Source organism: Lissotriton vulgaris, chromosome 2_1, assembly GCF_964263255.1.
Source record: "Lissotriton vulgaris chromosome 2_1, aLisVul1.2, whole genome shotgun sequence".
NCBI lineage: Eukaryota > Metazoa > Chordata > Amphibia > Caudata > Salamandridae > Lissotriton > Lissotriton vulgaris.
In genome coordinates this window covers 916,440,164-916,461,184 of record NC_141687.1, presented here as the reverse complement: position 1 = coordinate 916,461,184, position 21,021 = coordinate 916,440,164, and the positions used below count along the sequence as shown (strand labels likewise).

Below are 21,021 nucleotides of genomic sequence, written 5' to 3'. Positions count from 1 at the left end.
CCCACAATAGACCCCTGAGGAAGGGTCATAGACCCGAAATGCATTGGGTAGATGCGAAATGTAGAAATCTGATGTTTTTGCATAAAAATGAACTTATATAATGGAAAGACAGTGAGAAATGAAATAAATTTCTTCATATTGAAACATGATCAAAATGTGAGAAGCATTCTTTCAGCTTGAAAAAAAAGATTAAGACCAAGGATAGGTCTAAGTTTAAACGTGCACACCACCATCGGAAGGTGGAAATTCCACTTTCTAAAGAACTTATCACTCCTACTCAACCCTCATCTAAACCTCACCGCTCTTCCAAACCGAAAAACAGATAAGGATGTTTAAGAACACTAACAGGGCTAATTATAACAATAAACACCAGGGGCAAAAACACCTAGTACAAACACCATTACCATTAGGTATATTGTGGGGCTGGGTCTCAATGGACCAATGCATCCACTGCAGGAATTTGAGTTTAACCTCATGATCAGTAGCTCAGAGACATACAATGTCCTCTGCCTTCATCCTTCTGAGGTTGATAAAACTAGCAGGACTTATTTGGGAACAATACACAATCATTATTCAACCCCAGCATGCATCCTGGGTTGTATTGGCGCTTTACTGACTGACGCTTTATTTATTAAAGTTTTGTAAAGCAACAAAGCTCAGTCTTTGGAAAAATTCACAGAGCTTGAAAAAGCCTTGTCCAATATCCTTTGTGTAGTGATACTTTGTTGGGGCTGTATTTGAAGACCGATCCTGGTGGAACTGGAACTGAGGGGAGTAGTTTTGGGGTCTGCCCTTCTTTCAGGAGGGAGATGGTTATTATGGAACTAAACTAGTCTCAATTGAAAGACTGCTTGCTAAAATAGATTGTGGACTTTTTAGAAGAGAGGAAGGCTGGACTAGTTTCTCACCCCAGGGCATAGGTTATTCTAGAGATGTAAATCCTGCACTTTTATGCTTATATTTTTGGAGATAGAAAATAAATTGGGATATTTCTTTAGCCTTTTTGGAAAGGATAATATGGTCAGGTGCATATGGCGATGCTAGCTTCTGTAGGCCTGAGGGCCTTTACCACTGGAAGATTTGAAGATGTTGCTCAGCAGCTAGAATGCCATCCTCTGAAACGCCAGGAACCAATGGAGTTCTTTAATGGGCAAGGTGAATGTGGTCTGATTTCTTAAAGTTGAGAAAGTCAGTCAACCGATTTTGAACTCTCTGGAGCATCTACATTCATTTCTTTTATTCCTCAGCATAGATTATATTGATATAAGAGGTCTATACAGAAGAAGGACCTATCACCCGAATCTGGTGATTCATCTGGAGTAGCTGCGATTTTGCCTGTGACAGAGACCTCAGTGTTAAACTAGTTTGTTGTTGTTGTACCCATCTCCTCTGGCCATTGGACTGCGATTGTATCAGAGATGAGATTGCTGATGACCAAAACATCGGTCTTGGATTCACTCAGATGAACATTGCTATAGTTCATCGCGTGGTAAGAAGAGCTTTATGATCTGGCGGGATAAGTATTTGGGTGTCATTCAGATACGGATAAAATTGAGATTGAGTTAATGACAAGAAAGGGTACAAATTCAAATGTTGAAAAGCCATGGCAACAGTGAAAAAACTTGGAATGCCACGCACGGTAGGCTTTACTGGGCTGGGGATAATATGCTGATCCTTGTTTGATGGGTTTGATCTGAGAGGACAGCCTCTGCCGTGCCAGTGACATCAGCCCATTTCACAAGTCGATCCAAGAATAACAATATATCAAAACATAATCAAAAAATGTTTGTGTCTGTTTTGTCCACATTTTTCACTATTTTGAGTAGGCAATTGGCACGAACTTTAAGCTAGTGTTACCTATCGTTCCGCATAGCTGTTATAATAGGAGAAAGTACTTATACCAGTAAAAAAAGCTGCGTGCGTCCATTTTGGCACATATTGATGGGTCTAAACGTCCCTATGTAGTAGATTGCAATAGACAAATATCATACACACACAGTTATGCAGAAAAATCTTGTGCCGCGGGACCAATTTAACTTTTTTCCAGCGGTAACAATACCTGAAAAAAAATCTACCTGTTTTTTACCTGTTATTTACTCTGTACCAAACTATTTGTAGATTTGTAAGTCATTTTAGGTCATGACGTGGAACTGTATATATAATAAGGTAGCTCCTCCCTTCCATCGTTTCCCACGTATGGCCTGTGGCGATAGGATTAAGAGGTAATACGGAAAGGAAAAAAATAGTCTCTTTGCAAATTGCTTGCACAGAGAAGAAAACACTTCAACTGCTCGGCAGCCGTCTTAATGCGAGCACACAGCAATCACAAGTAATACTATTACTGCCTCGCTTTTTGGAGGTGGCATTAGTTGGGAAAACAGAACAATTAGCCGTGATCATTTATTAGAGCCGTGGCAGGGAGTAATCAAGCTCTACGGCTGCTGCTGTTTGGGCTGCGCGTGCGATTACAGGTTTTATAGAAACACAAAAGGTTGCCTCGTGAGACTACTGACAACGTACACCTGCGCAGTAAAATGGTGTATGGTGGGTTTGTAATTTAAAAGCTGGGAGAGAAAGTTATTATTGCAAATCAAGTTACATTTAAAGCTAATAGAGGCAGCACTAAGTAATTCCCATAGAAACACACTCTTTATCTAAACTGGCAAATTCACGCCCAGAGCTGGGGCGGAGATTGTTGGCGCCCCAGGGGGACTGCAGGGAATCTCCTGCCTGGAAAGAATTTCACATTTGATGCTTCGAAGGGCATATGCTACACCTAACTGGTGCAATAAAATCAGGTTCCTTAAAATGTGTGATGCAGAGCAGTTGTTGCCTGTAAATCAACTAAACACATGTACAAAAGAAGGCGAGCCAGGAAGAGGCAAGTGGAAAACGTTTTCTATCCCATTTCAATAGTGAAAAATAAAGACATTGGCCTAGGCAAGACAATATTTATTTGAGAGCAGGCCTAAGTAGTGTTGGAGGAGAGGCACTAAATCTTTAAAGAGGTGTGGCTAATGTAACTGAGTGGCTGTAGACAGCATGCAAAGGGATGGATGGAATGCTTGAACTTCATCTCTGTCACTGGTATTTACTATAAACTGCATTATAGTCTATTGTTTTTTAGCTTGTTTATACCATTAAAGACAGGAACCAACTATAGCATATCAGTCTTTGACCCGCACCATAAGGGATAGTTCAGTTCAAACTTCTAGGTCTTGTCCACATTGAATGTTAAGGCATGCAACCTGAGACTTGTTTCAGCCCTGTTGGGCATCATAAATGTCCCACCAAACATAAGCTTCCCATATAGAGGGTAGATTTTTTTAGCCAATCGGTATATTGGTTGATGTGTATATTTTTTTATATTTATTTATTTTGCAGTCTCGAAGAAGACCATGAGTAAACTTTCAAGTGGCAAAGAAGAGGGAGAATACCTAGCGCTTTATAAATAAACATATGTCAGATGATAAGTTAGCCACCACTCCCTCAACAGTGCCCCATAACAGGCCAATGAATCACATCGAATCACCATCAACCACATCTCACTCATCTTAATTCCTGTTGCAGGCTCAGCTATTCTGACCCAGATTTACTAATATTTGATGCAGATCAGCCGAGTAACTAACGTTTCTGCATGACCTTATATCAAAGGGAAAGAGAAAAATGCCCCATATCCATTAAGATATAATGTATTTTTTGTCCTCCAGCTCTGGCGCACATTTGGATCACATGGGCCAAAGAACACAACCTTGTGCTATAGCGCAAGTGTGCCTTTTCTAAAGCATAGGTTTTGTACTGGAAGGACACCCTTCCAGTACAAAAACTATACTTCAATATTTTCCCACTTTGTACATGTGCTGCACAGTACAGCACAGATGGAAAGTTGGAAAAATAAGGATAAGGTAAAAATGTCTTCTCATTACGCCTGCCTCGAGAAGGCATAAGGTTTTAGTGCAAATCCCTCTCTGTAAATGTTAGTTGGTAGAACTTGGGTTAAAATCCAGGGGTGTTTGAATTGCAACACCCTAGTACCACCCATGGAAAGCACAATTGATGAAAAGTAGCGCATACCCCACTTTGCTTCACTTTGGGATATTTTCCAATGCAAATCCTGGTTTGTGTTGAATAGTAAATGCCCCTGCAACATTGCTCTGGGTTTGAGTCACAAACGTGATGCAAACCTGGTGTAAAGCGTTGCTAACTTTTGGCCTCAATGGTTTACTGCGGGACACCTTTTCAAAATCGTTGCCCTTGTCGAATTTTCCACTGAAATTCAGTAGACTAAATGAATATTTGGAAGCAGTACGTAGGAAAATACGCATTTTTGTATTCAAGTAAGATTGAAACGTTAAATAAACCATCAAAATGAACAATCCCTGAAATTCTTGGCCAACAAATCAGGTCTATCCCATCACTTCTTCTTCTCCATAAAACAATGTCTGCTGCATAATTCTCAACATTGTAAAGTTCTGTACAGGAGTACACTGACATTAAAATTAACATTCTACTTCATACTTTCGTTGCAATTAATTTGACCGGAGGAATCATTTGTAAAGTCAGAGGAAGAAAAAGAAACTGTTTTCATGAAAGTTCAGTGCAAATGTCTTGTTTTAAGATGTTTCTCTAGTCTTATTTGAAAATCAAGCCCTAGAGGTCAATGTGTTCATGTTGTATGCCAGAGGTACTATCATATTGCTCAAAATTTCTTTTGCGTGATTACGCACACTTTTGTGAATATTACATAAAGTTATGCATAAATTCATGAAATGCGAATCCATCATTTAGTGCTGTATCTTAACTTAAAAGGCATCCTTACAATAATTATTGTTACAAAGGAGAAGAGGTCAAAGAGAGCACAATCCTAGGATGTATGTATATAAGACTAATAAGTCATATAGTTATAACAGTATTTGAACTGAACATAATCTGTAGTTTGTAATTTTAGGACAGAACAGATCAGTAGATAAATTTCATAGTTGTATCATCATTTTCTTTATTTGAAGAGCCATAAAATTTGAAGTTGATAAAAAACAGCCGACACGTGTTTCGTCCGTACTAACAATAAGTACTCAGATTTTTTCAAGGCAATAGAAACGAAGTATCACTGCGCATGTATCCCCTAGTCATATGATTGTAACAGTGTCCATGAGACTCCGGAATCAAAGTAGAGAGCAAGGATCCAAAACATCCATAGGATAAAATGCAGTATAATGGTGTAGGTTGTGGCAATACAACTTGTCAGCTCGAACTCAGCACAGGTTACACATATCCCTCATGTGAATAATGGTATTGTCAATGAGAGTACATAGTTCAAAAACCCAGTACAAGAAGTAGTTCCTCAGTCGATATATAGGTCCAATCTTGAATCGAGCAGTAACTGACAAGAAAGCTATTGCACAAGCGTACTGTAGTGTGGCCTCGATTAGTTAGGAGGCTGTAAAATCATTTGTAGCACGACCTGATAATGACACCCTGAGAGAGCGCTCTCAGGATGTCATTATCAGGTGGTGCCACAAATTATTTTTTGAACTATGTACTCTCATTGACAATACTACAAAATCTGAGTACTTATTGTTAGTACGGACGAAACACGTGTCAGCTGTTTTTTATCAACTTCAAATTTTATGGATCTTCAAATAAAGAAAATGATGATACAACTATGAACTTTATCTACTGATCTGTTCTGTCCTAAAATTACAAACTACAGATTATGTTCAGTTTCAATACTGTTATAACTATATGACTTATTAGTCTTATTTATATGCATCCCAGGATTGTGCTCTCTTTGACCTCATCTCTTTTGTTGCACACTTGTCAATCTTTTGTTTGACATTTTGATCCCTCTTGGTAGTGAGGGATAGTGGTCTATGTAGCACTCCGTCTTTACAACTAAAAGATTGTGTTGATTCTTCCAGCATTGTTGTCGATCATACTATTATTAGTGCATGTGCAGTTCTTTCCAATTTTGGATACACCACTACCAATCCCTTTATGTACAATAATTATTGTTGCAAGAATGCATATTGCCCTAAAAAAAAAACGCAAAAAGTAAAAAAAAAAAACAGTCTGATAAAAATAGCCACTTGTGTTCTGTTGTTTATGGTGCGAATGGCACATAAATACATGTAGTGGCATAATGGAGTATGTAGGAATAGGCCCTCACTGCAATGCTGCTCCAAAAAGTTTTGCCTTTACCCCACTTATTTTTGCTGAGTTAATTTTTTTGGCCTTAGGACTGTGTGCACTCCACTACCGCTAGCCAGTGCTAAAGTGCTTGTGCTCACTCCCTAAAACTTAGTAACATTGATTTACACCTGATTTACATATTTAATTAGTTATATGTCCTTTATAAAGTGTTATAACATATACCAGGGCCTGTTAATTAAATGCTATTACTGGGCCTGTAGCACTTAAAGTAGCCCCTTACCACATGTCCCAAATCTGCCTATGCATCTTGAATGCAGTTTTAAACTGCCAAATTGACCTGGCAAAAGTAACCCCTTGCCAAGCGATTAAACTCCCCATTTATTACAGTTGTCACCCCTAAAATAGTCTTAGGCAGGCCAAAAGGCAGAATGCATTTTAATTAAAAGGTTGGACATGTACATTTAAGTTTTACATTTCCTGGTAGAGAAAAACTCTCAAATTACTTTTTCACTACTGTGAGGACTAATTCTCCTATAGGATAAAATTGGATTGCCTAATTACATTTAATACGTTCTAAAGTTTGATTGGGAACAGGTAAGCATTTAATATTTAGTGTCTGAGAAATTACTATTTAAACCCCTGTTTAATGGTAAAGTTGGATTTCAAGTTACAATTTTGAAATGTCACTTTTAGGAAGTTTACATTTTCCTGCCCTGTTTGGGGCCTGCAGCTGATTACCTGGGTCACATGACTGGGAGTGATTGGCAGTTGGAACTTGTTTATTCCTTCCACACAACCACTCATAAGAGGGATTAGGTGTGCCTGGAGGGACCATCACTGTGAGGGTAGGGGGATGGTTCTGGGCATAGCCCCACCTGCAAATCAATAGGCTGTACCCTGACCTCGCACAAAGGACCTGTCACCACTGCATTGTTCATGCAGACTGCTTGAAGCCAGGGCAGGGGAAGTAGGACATTTGAAGCACTTCTAAGAGAATTCTCTAGAAACTTCTCCTACTTCAAAGAAGGCACCGGTTATAAGAATAAAACCCTCAGACCAACTCTTCATTTCACTTCCTTGACCTTCTGAAGAACTCAAAGAGAGCTGCTTGAAGCTGCGGCCTGCTGCGTACTCCAGAAGACTTCTTTGCTGCACCTTAAAGAACTGCTTTACTACCTGGAACCTGCCTTGAACCTTCAGATGCCTGCACTGCTGCTTGATGCCTGTTCCTGTTTTTTGAACCCAGGATTTCCAGGACACAGTTACTTTAGTGGTTCACCTTGACAGGTATTGTGGCAGTTGCTTGACTAGAGTTAACACCACATTCAACCAACAACCCAATTTCTCACAGAGTTATTTAGGCAATTTAGTATTATAAACATCCCAAGATTACATAAATTATGCGGGCGTAATTTAAATTTCACCCTGTCCCAATTCACATGATATACAGCCGATCTGGATGTGACACAAATAGACATTGTTTGAGTGTGCCACTAGTAAACAGCTTACAATGAATCAGTTTCGAAGAAAACATCAGACTTTAAAAAGGAGAGTTAAGGCAATATTACGCAGAAGCATGTGCATGTCTACATGCTAAATGTTAAGACAAACTTGATAAAGTGCATGTTCACCAAAAGTCCTCTTGGTGCTTAGTAACTGGGGATAATATTGAGGTGCAATTGAAAAAGCCAAAACTAGCAGCAATATGTCTTTCTTGACAGTTATGTTTTAAGATTTTTCCTGAATGTTTTCAACACAGTTTCTGAATGCAATAATCAGGAAAGAAATTACAGAGGTTTGGTGCTAAACAGATATGCCACTCATACATTTCTGTAGGTATCTGCTGTTTAATTTAGATTGGCAATGGATGGTCTTAGTGTTGTATTCTAACGTGGGGTATTTTACTGCCTTGATGTGATGTGGTAAAGGAATTCCAGAATGTGTGGATATGAGATGGTAAAGAGGATGAGAGGATGAAGCAGGGCTGAAGTGGATAGGACTTGGTCAGGGTCTTCCTGATTGCATCTTACCTACAAAATAAAGAAGTCTCAACAGAACGGAGAGGCCTTACTTCTTCACTGACAATGAGGATGGGCTTGTTAGGGATCAGTTGATAAATAGAAACACAAACTTGAGTGGTGGGATAGAGAAGTTAAATAGGAGTCATAAAAGTAGAGACCATTATGGTATACTGACGACCAGCTCAACCTCTGCAGACTGAAATGAGTCCTGTTTTCAGCCCTGGTTTACCTCTGAGTACAAACACCTAAGGTTCTTTGAGGCTTGTTGGTAAGGTAGGTAAGAACACTTTCCATGGATGCAAACAGACTGAGGAACTTAAGGACGCACATTTTCCCCTCATCTGCTGTTGCCAATATGCTGAGCATAACGGCATCAGAACTATCTTGGTTTCATGATGTGAGCATAAGCCTGACTGATGACTGTTCAGTGTCGCCATTTCAGTAGGCGATTTTGCAATTGAAGAACTCAATTTCCCCACATAATTAGGCTGCGGAAGATAGTCCTGCAATGTGGTGACTTTTATTTAAACTCCTTAGACCCTCATTATGAATGGTCTCTTAAATCCTGGTGGGTTAGTGACAGCAGTTAATGGTTCCACAAATTTAGGAGTACTGCGGAAACATCACAGATCTGTTACTAGTTCCAGAAGATTTCAGCTGCAAAAAGCGGGTGAACTTCTCACCCAAAATAATGAATTGTTAGGGGAATTGGAATTACCAATTCCAGTGGTAATTTGTCATTGGGCTCCCAGGGTCCAATTCGTAATTTGCTGAAATGTACCTACTCCAGAATTACCGCTACCCCCGGTATCAGTAACACCGCAGGTTGGGAAAATCATAATGATGGCCTGAGTGTCCAAATATTCTTTATCAAATTAATTCTTTCAGGGTATTAGGTTCTCCGACAAGATTCAGAAACTGATTAGTGAACTAGACATTACTAAGGGCAAAAACACAAAAGAAGCCATTTGTTGGCTTCTAATGCCACTATAGGTTGGATTCTGAACTTGTGGACATACTGTATTCCGTAATGGAATGTTGTTAGTCCCTGCCACTTCTTTGGAGTGAACTTGAGGCCAAGTATTTGAAGGCAAATTCATAAGTTTCCTATAATTTGAGAGACAAGATTCCCCTTTGAAACCTATTCCGAGATTTATTGCACTTACTGTAAGACACACCCAGCACCTGATTCACAAAGGTAAACTTATTGTTTTGTGTAAGTTTATGACTGCTTAATATTCATAAAGGAATATACGAGTAGTATATTTACGAGTGCAGAGTCTCTGCACTTAAAAAGGTATGATTGTCCTCAATCAAACCCTCAGTATCACATCGTAAAGAAATCAACAGTCATCTTTTCTGTCCAAGAGAATATCTTAAAGGAAGCAGGAACTGGCAGTATCTCTGGCCACTGGGTGTCGTGGGTCTGAACCGCCCCAAACAAGTTTTTGTTGGTGCGCTGCCAAAATAAGCAATGTTTTTTTGACTTGGCAGTGTTCTTTTCTGATCTCACATTCCGACTGGGAATTCTATTTTGGTTCACAGGTTGAAGAAAAAGCAAAACGAGCCTTCTAGGTAAACTGCTAACAAAGTATTTGCAAAAGACAGTTGCCTACCTTTTGCACATTACACACACTCCTACATAAAAATGCTGGTTTTAAAGTTATTTAGACTTACATTTTCATCTCAGAATTACACAAGTTTTGAGCTTGAACAAGTTACCAAACAGAAGCTAAGAAATACCCTTTGACAAATTCTAGATTGCCTCTGTGGTGTCAGTTGACAGATAGAGGTCGAGCCATTCCATACATCATATCAAAGTCTTTGGTCATTATCTCACCTGAGTCTAGATTTCTTTTACGAATGCAGTGGTTAATAGCGACTCGCAAATTGTGACTTACTATTAAGGAATGCCTTTCCATTCACTCCTATGGGGCTAGAGGCCCATAGGAATGAATGGGAAGTCATTAGCAATTTGCGAGCTCCAAATAGGTACTCGCAAATTGCGAATGCTATTTGATGGGTGCTAGGGGGCCAAAAGGCCATCCTACTGCACCCCAAAAATTGGCATGTGTGCATATGTGGCACTACAAAAATACATTTCTATGCATTTTTCTAAGAAATTGCAAAGTACCATCAACTTGAAGTTGATGGTAATTTGCAATTCCAAATTGCGAAAACGCAATTTGCAAATGCATGATGCAATGCATTTAGCTAATCGTAGTTTGTGATTACCCAACTGCATTCACAATTAAGGAAATAAAAAAAAATTGTGATTTCCTCAATTGCGATTGCCTTTGGGCTTGATGCTTCGGAAAAAACATTTTACCAGTCACAAATGGGTCGAATCTGCAAATTTGCCTGTTCGCAACTGGTAAAATACCTGATGCATGTGCCCCATAGTTTCTATTATTACCACATTTGTCTAGAAGTGGATATTGGCAGACTATCCTGCTGTCTTAGGAAAGTATTCCACCCTAGCCTTCTCATGCTAGAGGATAACATGCACTGAGAAATGCTCATTTTGAGTTGACAAAGTAATTTTAGCTATCAACCATTATTGAACTGTATTATGTATGTGATGATGTTGCATTGATTGTTTATTGCAAACTGTATTGTTTGAATAAACTGAGATTGTGCAGATGCTATTCTAACATATAAAACATTCATCCTATGTTGGAATACAACATATTCATTTTTATCTTGTTTTGATTGAAATGTTCAGTCGAACTATTTGATACAAATATTGTAAGCTCTGAGCTCGCAATATGTAACCTGTAAGAGTACATAATGTAGGATTGCTCATACGATTGAACATACCAAATTACAAAACATCATTTGAGTTGTATTTATCCAAATTACTAAAACTGCCATGGATTCCCCATTGAAGCATGTGGAAAGTAGTGGCTAGATGTAGGTAAATCATTTATACAGATTCTAAAATACCGAATTTTACCGATTCGGTATTTTAGAATCTGTAAATCTGATGTAGGTAAATATTCTGCATGTTTTACCGAATCGGTAAGATTTGGTAATTACCGAATCGGTATTTACCGATTCAGTAATTGCCATTCATTCCTATGGGCCCGGAGGCCCATATGAATGAATGTCAGTTACCGAATCTGTAAATACCGATTCTGTAAATACCGAATAATTCAAGCGTGGCAGGGTGTCACTTTGACACCCTGTTGCACCTCTGATTATGGCTTGTGCCCTAAGGGCATGTATGTGTGCCACATGGCACAGGTGTACATGTACAGATTTGCATATACACCGGTATTCGTTATTTACCACCAACTAATAGTTGGTGGTAAATAACGAATCCTTAAAGCCCTGTGGCACTGTTTTCAGTGCCACCTACATCTCAAAATACAGATTCAGTAATTTTACAGAATCAGTAATTTTACTGAATCGGTAAATTTACCGATTCAGTAAAATTACCGATTCGGTAAAATTACCGAATCTGTATTTAAGATGCCCTACATCTCAGTATCCAAATACCGGTCCGTAATGGCAGAAAATCTGTATTTTCGGCTGTTACCGACCGGTATTTGAATACCTACATCTCGCCCTAGGTTCTCCAAACAGATAAAGAGAATGAATACTTTTTGACAAGAGTGGCATTTAGCTCAAAGGCACCCACATTTCCCTGGCCTAAGGAAAGAACATTTGACACAAATATAATTGAACATTCTAAAGCACATAAAAAGACTAAATATGCAGGACAAAATAAAGACAAAAGAGAGGTAATGTTAGAATCACACACACGGTGCTGATAGAGACCTTGGCCCTTAGAACATCCCCCACCAGCCCACTGACTGGTGTGCACTCACACCAGGACCCCCTGCATTAGGATATTCAAATTCAACAATAGTAGAAGCGGACGTCGCCTCCTCTGAATAAAGGACTGTTTGACAATTGGTTCAGCTCTATAAAACCAAAAGCAAGCAAGCCATGATGTCTCAAATTCACCCCAAGTCCCTAAGAAAGCCCGACTTCCTGTCCACCAAGCTAAAAATATGACACCTCAAAGGCAGGTAGAACATACACTACCACTGGTTCAGGTGGGCATACACAAGTGTCAAGAAAGTTGTGGCAGTTCTTGATAGCAACTCACTGAGATCAAGAGAGGAAGGGAGCTCCAGTCCCCTAGAAACGGATGGCGAGGGTGGCGCTACAGGATATGCCCGGTAGCCAAGGAGGGAACCGATTTTTGCAGGACAGGTTAACAAAGGCAGCACATAGCTCAGAACAAAAGAGACAGGCCAGATTGCGGACGGAAGAGAAACATTAGATGATGCTCAAGAGAGAAAGGGAATGCAGCTGGGAGTTAGATCGAGAGTACAAGACAGCACACTCTTTACATGAGGAAAGTAGGGTCAGGTACAGGGCGCAGAACAGGAAAGAACGTACATGAAAGACATGAGGAAAGTAGGGTCAGGTACAGGGCGCAGAACAGGAAAGAAACGGAGGTACATGAAAGGCTACTAGCAGGGCCCAGAGCCCCACCATCCAGGCGTAAAAGGAGAGGGGCTGACAAAGAAATGAAGGAACAAGGCAGCCAGGTATCTACTCACCCACGACGCAATAAAAACAAAATGACGCCTGTGCATCCACACGAGGGAAGCAGTGATGAGGATACGCGCTGCTCCGCACGGGTGCACAACCAAAATAAACTAACCCAGAGGGAGATAATAGCCAAAAAGGAATGCAAGACTTTTATATACTGGTTTTGTGACTTATTACCAGATTAGACTGAGCCAAAGGACCAATATGACAGGCCTTGGCCAAAGGAAGGACTGTTTGAGCAAGTGACATGACAGCAGCAAAGAATTGCATCAGGCATGAAAGATGAAACCCCAATTGGGACTTACTCTACAATGTAGCAATGCCTCACAAGATGGGAGGGCTATGCTGATGAGAAACCCATAGAGTGACCTAGAGTAACAATATAGCCATTACTGCAGAAGGACATGGCAGGGATTGTATAAGTGCAATGGGCACAAATGGACAAAGTGGGGTTGAGAACAAAGTTGCTGGATGGGACAGGGAAATAGATAACATGATTCGAGAAAAAAACAGCAGGTATCAACCTAGCACTAGGTGATTTTAAGAGCCTGCTAAGCAGCCTAATTGCAGCGCAGATAAACAGGGTGTTCACCCAAGCTCGAAATCCAGCAAGCGCAGCAACAAATACCCAGCATGATGGGCCATGTTTAATACACACAGGCACCGGAGGGGTGACAGTGTGAAGGTAGTGCCTTCATGCAACCACGGAGAGAAAATTCACAATAAAAAAGACCCCCTAGAAAAGGAAGACAGGTAATAATAATCCCAGCGACGTAACCGCCTGGAGTTCAGCTCTGATGATAGCATCTTCATACCCCATTTCCATAAAAATTGTATCAGATCAGAAAGGACTAACAAACATCATTGGGGTCCAAAAATGTTTACTTGTGTCTAGGAATTCATGGCTGCTGGGGGCTGTGTCGATTCGGCATCTACACTAACGGCATAGTCATCCTAAGGGAGCTCAAAATAATCAGTTTGCCTAACTTTGGCCCCAATATGCCCCTGATCCCCTAGGGCAGGGTTCACTGATCACACCCCAGGGGCATAGCAGTCTGATGAGTGGGAGGACAGCATCTAGAAAACTGTTTAGAAAGCAAATACTCGGGTCCCGTATCCAAAGTCAATGGGGCGCTTTCCAATTGCAAAGCCGGAAGGAACCTATTACTGGGCATCAAGCCAACGCTTAACATTTCCTTCAGCAGAACCACAGCGAGAGACTGGCAGCATGAGGAATATCGAGATGTATTGCCTGCTCCACACTGCTTTGACATACGAGTGCCCGAAGGAAGTACACTGCTCCGCTGCGTCCCGTCCGACCACAGTCTGGGGACGAGCGGAAGCTTTTGAATGGGGTGATTCTCCCAGAGGCCAAGATTAAAGCCACATGCCAGCAATTCCAGCCCAAGACCACTATCGACCGTAGAGCCAAGAAATTTTACGCCACCTAAAGACAGGAATTGGTACCCCCAGTCCTCTTTGTCAAATACCCCCATGATAAAGACATCTGGTATAAGAAGCACCACGCAGAAGGTCGAAATGCGTTGGTTATACTCTTTTGAGAGGCGAGCCTAAAGAACCCAGGACAAATTTGCGTTCAGAATTTTTGACAGCTTGGACCCCAATCTGTACGGCTCTAATCTGGGTTCAAACTTTGAGGCAACCTCCCATCGGCTTACAAAACATTAGTGTACTGTGAGGACCTTAATGAGAGGAGTCCCAGTACCACTATCTAAGAAATGAGTAGGACTATTTTCTGCCTGAAAAACTGCACAGGTTTATGTTTGTAAATTGTATAGTCATGTGTTTTGTGTAAATTGTATAGTCATTAGTCTTGAGAAGTGTACAGATGTACGTTTAATGCAATTATGGTTTATATGTCTTGAGTATTGATTTTTTTTTCTTGTACATATGTTATACACCATTCAAAGTAACAGGATAGTTTTCTAGCAAGTCCTGCACAGGGACAACATGTCTTGGTGAAAACAAAAAATAAGTTTGATGTGTATTTCATTGCAATCCAGGGATAAAATAAAAAATCCAAATGGTATAAAAGAAGATTGGTATCAATGGTGTCAGAGGTATCATGTTTTAAATATAGTTTAGGATTCCCACCTTTGTATTCTTTACCAGAATCATTCCCCTGTTTTTTATCGGTAGCATTTCCTTCATGGCATGCAGTCCCGACAGTGCTCCCAAATGCTCTAAAGCCTCAAAGTCAATGGAAGCTTCCATTTCAGTTATAAGTGAAGCCATCTTTGGTGATAGGAAGAATGTTCTTTTTGTGCCTAGGATGATAGGACCCTACAAATCCACATCCCCCACATGCGACAGTCATTAAGCTAAGAGGCCTCAGCATAGGGTGACCAGACGTCCCGGATTTGCCCGTTTTTTGGGGTATCTATCCCGGCATATATCAGTAAATTAATCACTCACCCTGAGTTTTTGGTGAAGCTCCACTGTACTACCCTTTATGAATTTTGGTGCAGAAATAGGTGGCAGTCTTTTCAGAAATCAGTTTAATTAGCACCTATGATATTCTGTTGTAACAACTTGTGTTGTAATGGAACGCGTGGTAACAACGCATTTGTTGTATTGCCCACGTTGTAAATGCAGGCATTGTAAAAGCATGCATGAATATGTCTTACAACCAGGGAAGATATCTTATAGCCCGCAATTTCATGGAGAAAAGCCTTTTGGAGGTGGCAAAAACCCCACTTCGGTGCACAAACACATCTGGTTCAGCATCCATTTGTGGACCCAGAGTGGCTCATTCTAACTGGGGCAGTCTTCTTAAACAGCAAATGGCTCCCGACATTGAATTCCTAAGTCTAGACATCCAACTTGGGGATAAAAAGGAAAATGGGTTACATGGGGGAGGATTAAATGAAAGTATAACTACCCCATGTCAGGATATTTTGGACACAGAGATGGGGGATACACTTGGTTAGAAGGGAAAGGACAACCCCTGATTGTACAGAAACTTACACTGCATTCCTTATATTTCAGAGGAAACGGAAGGCTTCTGATGGACATGAATGCTAACTGCAGAGTGATATTATATATTCTGTAACTGTAATCCACGCTGATGGATTAGCAATGCAAGTACCGCGAGCACAGTTTATTTCTGAAAGGAGGGGACTGTGCTCCCTGGTCATCATGCACACCTGACCCTGGGCATTCCTGCAGAAGTGCTATCAGACTTACAAGCACCTCTTTAGGAAAAAGACAAGCTTGCTGCACCAAGCTTGTGAAAGGGGAGCTGGGGACTATTTTGGCTGGGTACAATGCAAAGATAGTCCAGATGAATTTAAACTGTTCATGGAAACACAGCTGGAGCAGGGGGGTAAATACCCTTCTACACCCTGCAAGCAACAGTTAGTAACCGCTAGTTACTAATAGCCCAGTGGGAGATGCTCAGAATGATGAACAGCACTGAGATTGATCTTCTCAAAGAAGAAATGTGAGCATTCCTCCTCAGGGCAATGCAGCACCAATATGTACTGAACTTAATGACTGTAATGGAGGGAGGAGTGTATGTCAAGATTGAAGCAGCCTGCTACATGTTCATCCCAGGGATTGACATGGACAATGGGACACTGACGCATGCAATTCCAGAGTTGCAAAATCTATAAGAGACATGCACGAAGAGGAAGGTGCCCCTGACTTTGAGTGGTTTTCAAATTGGTTCCCCTGGCTCCCACGATGGGTATCCGGTTACTGTAAATTATTGTTGCCAGGTATCATTCTGCTGCTATTGATCTGTGAGGTTATACAATTGGGGAGTTCCTGCTGTAAAAACGCCAGTCTTGAAACTGGGAAAAATGCCAGTCATTAGGAAGGTAGTAGTTGTCAAAAGAGAGCATAAGGAACAATAAGCACCAAATAAAATGACTGTTAAAATTCATGACTTGGGTAATATAGTTGAAGAATCACATAGAGAGGGAAATGTTCATATGAAAATTGATGCATTCATCGATAAAAATGAAATCTCATCCTTATTATTAGAGTTACCCATAGTGAACTCTAGATCAACCTCAACTCTCAAATATGTTGTCAAGCAGGCCCGAGACCAAAGTCTGTGATAGCAGGCAGGCAAACTCTTAGGCAGGAAACTCTTCCCGCAGATAGGCACAACGACATTACATTGATCAAGGGAGATTGAACTAATAAAGCACACATGGCTGGAAGGGGTATGCACGCTCCTACAAACAACATAAAAAGTCAGATGCCACAGGAGTTAGGAACCCAGAGCCAATCAGAACCTAGCACACACAGTGATCATGCTCTCCCCATGCAACACACCTGGACAAATTATCCACTGGCCACATTGTGTCCACACAAGGTTGAGACCCACCTGTGGTAACCATCAGACAAGTAATGTAAGAATCCAAGGGCATTAATCAACATTCCTTACCATATATGGTACGCCGGAAACTTTTATACAAACCAATGGTAGATTGAGACAGTCCTCAGACCTTACTGTTCTCCCAGCCCTAATGTTTAATTAAACAAACGGTTCCTGTTTTGCCAAACGCCTCTTGTCTTCTGATTTTTAAAGGATTTCGAACTCAGGTAATACAGGTGTCGAAACTCATTACTCTCTCTCTTCTCTCTTTATTTAGCGACTAATGAATATGTTCAGATCTATTTCATTTTATGTTATATGTTTTGAATGTGTTCCTTTTTATAATGACTTTTTAGTCCGATTTAGTCTCCATTAGAACGTGGCAGGACTCAATTTGTTTAAAACCATTTTGTCTTTCTCTAATTTCAAATGTATATTATTAATAAATGAGTTCCACTAAAAGGTGTCACTGTTAATACTCTTGATGCGGCTGACCGATTACAGATTTGAAAATGAAAATAGACTTACCCTAAGAAACGAATCCAAAACACCATTCGACATGAATTCCATCACATTCATCATTGTATTCCCTGTTAAAAGGCATAAAAAGCAATGTCATTTTCAAAGAAAGATGCAAATGAATATTTTTTTCGGTAATGTGCACATGCACTGCATAAACACTGTCTCGTCCTTTTTGAAATGCAGATCAGGTGTTTAGAAAGAACTCAAAATCATGTGAAGGTGGGATGGGGAGTGGTCAGAATGTTGTGACAGGGAGACCTTAGCTAACACCAGATTTACATCAGTAGCCCCAGGAACAAAGAAGTCCCTCAAGTCTTCCCCTCCCAATCCAAGGGAGAAGCTTCTCATTTTTTTCAGCTTTGACCAAGCTAAATGTATTAAAGCACATTGCAACAATAGTGCTGGTCAGTATATGATGGTGGAGCAGGTAACCATAAGAAACAGGCGAAACAAAGGGGAAAGGTTTTAATGTAAATCATGTAAACTTACTGAACAAAACTATCAGTCTGAATGCAGTGTACTTACTTGGACCGACTCCTTCCTGTGTACCAGAATTTAATAATCATCATCTGGTTCAATGCCCCCCTCTCATAGCCATCCAGACTTCTATTAAATGGGTTAATGTCTGGGGGATAGAAATAGCCCAATGGGGGAGACCCTATGCCCCCATCCACCCTTCGAAAGTTCCCATGCATCAGGAACTACTAGGGACACAGACATTCCCCATGCATTCCTATGGGAGAGCAGGCCAGCCAGCCTAACTACATGCACGCACTTTACTCTGGGACACAGGGAAAAAGTGCGCACAGACCAGAAAATCATCCATACAGATCACAGATCTAAAGCAAAAAATTAGGGGTGAACCTGCCTTAAGGGCCAAGTCCAACACCATCTAACAGTGCTTTTACGACCCTTTGGTTCCTGAAACTGATCACAACACAGTCCCCTAGGACGTCTTTCGGCCTCCAGCCCACCCATCCCACACTGCGTGTCATGAGTATTTTGTGTGCGTTCATGTAGGAAAATTGTCAATGCTTCGCCAATCAAAATATATATTTATTTTTAAGTGCTGAGTGGGATTTCCTACAGCCTTCATTCAGCTCTGGGACACCAGTTAGAAAGATTACATATAGTGCTGAGGCCAAGGGGAAGATTGATGACTGGCAAGACTGGTCTTGCTTCGTTGCTTTCTTCTCGTGGGGCGCACCTTGCACCACCACTATGACTAATCCCTTGTGAGAGATATTCGCGAACCGTTGATCTTGCTGTATGGAACCTACTATTTCTCCCTGCCTCTCGACCTTGAGATTGCCCCTGACAGTTAGTGGTATCATCTATCCTTAGCCTAGCTAGGCTACTCAGCCATTTACTTACTCCCTCCTGGCTAGTATGTTTTTGGATTAAGATGGGGGGGGTGTATTGCTTGTCACTGTGGGTTCCAACCTGGTGATGGAAGAGGCTGTCTGTGATTTCGCATGCTTTACAGGCTCAGCCCGCCTTAAGATTGCCTCAGTCTTACCAACCCAGCATTCAACCAGTAATGCAAGGTTTTCTACCCGCGCATTCAGATTATTAAGTTTGTCATTTACAGTAACCCTCATTTGGGCCTGCAGATCCTTCACCACTGTATGTACCCAGGGTGACTGCACCATGCCTCCATGCAAGGATGCCCCCATCTCGACCTCTCCTGAGTCATCAGTCATCGAATGTTCTGCGGGACACTTCTTGCATTTGGTCCCCGCGCTTGCTATTGATTTGCGTTTGCCTTTTCGAGATGGAATAGGATGGGCTGCTTGGTGCTGGATGGCTCGTGATCCATTGCACATGTCCTTGGATGGAGTATAGGAGTGTCCGGAACCAGAACTGATGGAGAGGTTGAGGCATTCTGGCTGAAGAGGGGTACAGATATATCTGTGCTCAGAGATAAGCAACTTTCTGTCAGTTCAATTTTCTTGGCCACAACTCCTAATACCCTCTGAAGCAACCTGTCAATGGAGGTTTGTTGACTAGGCATTGCAGTTAGTGGGGGTTTTGGCTGCTTTGTCCTCACACCGGTGCACTTACCCATGTTTACAAGTGGGACATTAGGGTGATCTTACAGACTTTTGGCCACAATCAACCCACTTACTAAATGGAAAAAAAGCCGGTAGTGAACATGATTGGACAGGGTTGGCACAACCCCCAGTGGACAAAAAGGAGCTTAAAGGTACTTCCATGACGCGGGAGCTCTATGGAATAAAAAAAAAATAGATAAATATTCTAAGACTTTCACTCTAAGGATCTGAAATACTAGCCTTAGAGGGTGGCCCAGCCCCTTCCGGGCTCAGACGGGCATGGATGGGCCTGCCCTTGTCCCGTGCTTTACCCGGGCGTGGCCCGCACTGCTGGAAGCCCCCTGTTGGTTAAGAGCACCTCCAGGCGCAAAATTGCAGCTTCAGGTGCGGCATGCCGGCCGTGAGTTATCCTGGGGTTTGTGGTCTCCCCCTTGCTGGCATCAAGAAAGCAGAACAGGCTCCCGCGCTGCAGGAATCCTCCCTGTTGTTTAAGAGCACCTAAGGGCACGAACTGTCCGCATCAGGTGCGGCACGCCAGCCGCGAGTGATCCGGGGGCTTGTGGTCTTCCCCCTGCTGGCACCAAGAAAGCAAAATGGGTTCCCCTGTTGATGCACTCTTGTCCAATTCAATGCAGTTCAATGACACATGAAGGACTCAGGATGAACGCACTGGCAGTAAACTGTGAGGCAGCCAGAACCAAGTGGGGTGGCCCCGCCCAGTCTCTTCCCGTTGCTGACGGGACCAGGACGGGCCCACCTTTGGCCCAGCACATCCCGCAGGAGATGATTAGGCGCTTTAACAGCTTATCAACGCCAATCACAAGAGGCAGCTAGTGATGATCCCCTCCTCCTTCCTCGAGGGTCAGTGGCAGCACAAAAAGGTGGTTGCATTTCTCCTCGTTTCACCAAGTTAAGACCAGGTTTTCCCTGGGCTTAATTTTGGCACTGCCTCCTATTTACGCCACCCTTGTAAATACAGGGCAGCGTCAAAATCCGTGGGTGCTGCGGTTAAACACCCATTGCCCTCCCCTTTCTCACTAAGTATAGCATGACAGGGCAATTTATTTACACAAATAAGGCGAAGCTCCCATTGCCATACAACATTCTGAAAAGTGATGTTGCGGTGGCAATAGGTGTTTGTAAATCTGCGCCAGAATTCCTTTAATTACACCATTACACAACATAGCATGACTACTTGCCTTTCTCTGCAAAATGTTACCATGAGCATGCAGTAATAACGCGAACAGCCAGAATGCCAGCTGCTGTTGCTGCAACCATGTGTGAATTTGCGCTATTTTTCTTACCACAAAATGCACTTATATATAGAACTAGACATTGGATTTGCATTTGAAATAAT

At 41.6% G+C, this 21,021-nt stretch overlaps 1 protein-coding gene across 1 annotated transcript in view; it reads right to left on the bottom strand.

Annotated features, from left to right (window-relative positions):
• EPHA10 (EPH receptor A10) overlaps positions 1-21,021 on the bottom strand; it is a 1,551,477-nt gene that overhangs the window by 203,941 nt on the left and 1,326,515 nt on the right. Inside the window, exon 12 of the mRNA XM_086956448.1 lies at positions 17,617-17,678. Coding sequence (XP_086812574.1) covers positions 17,617-17,678 — 62 coding nt within the window. The remainder of the gene's footprint in view (positions 1-17,616; positions 17,679-21,021) is intronic.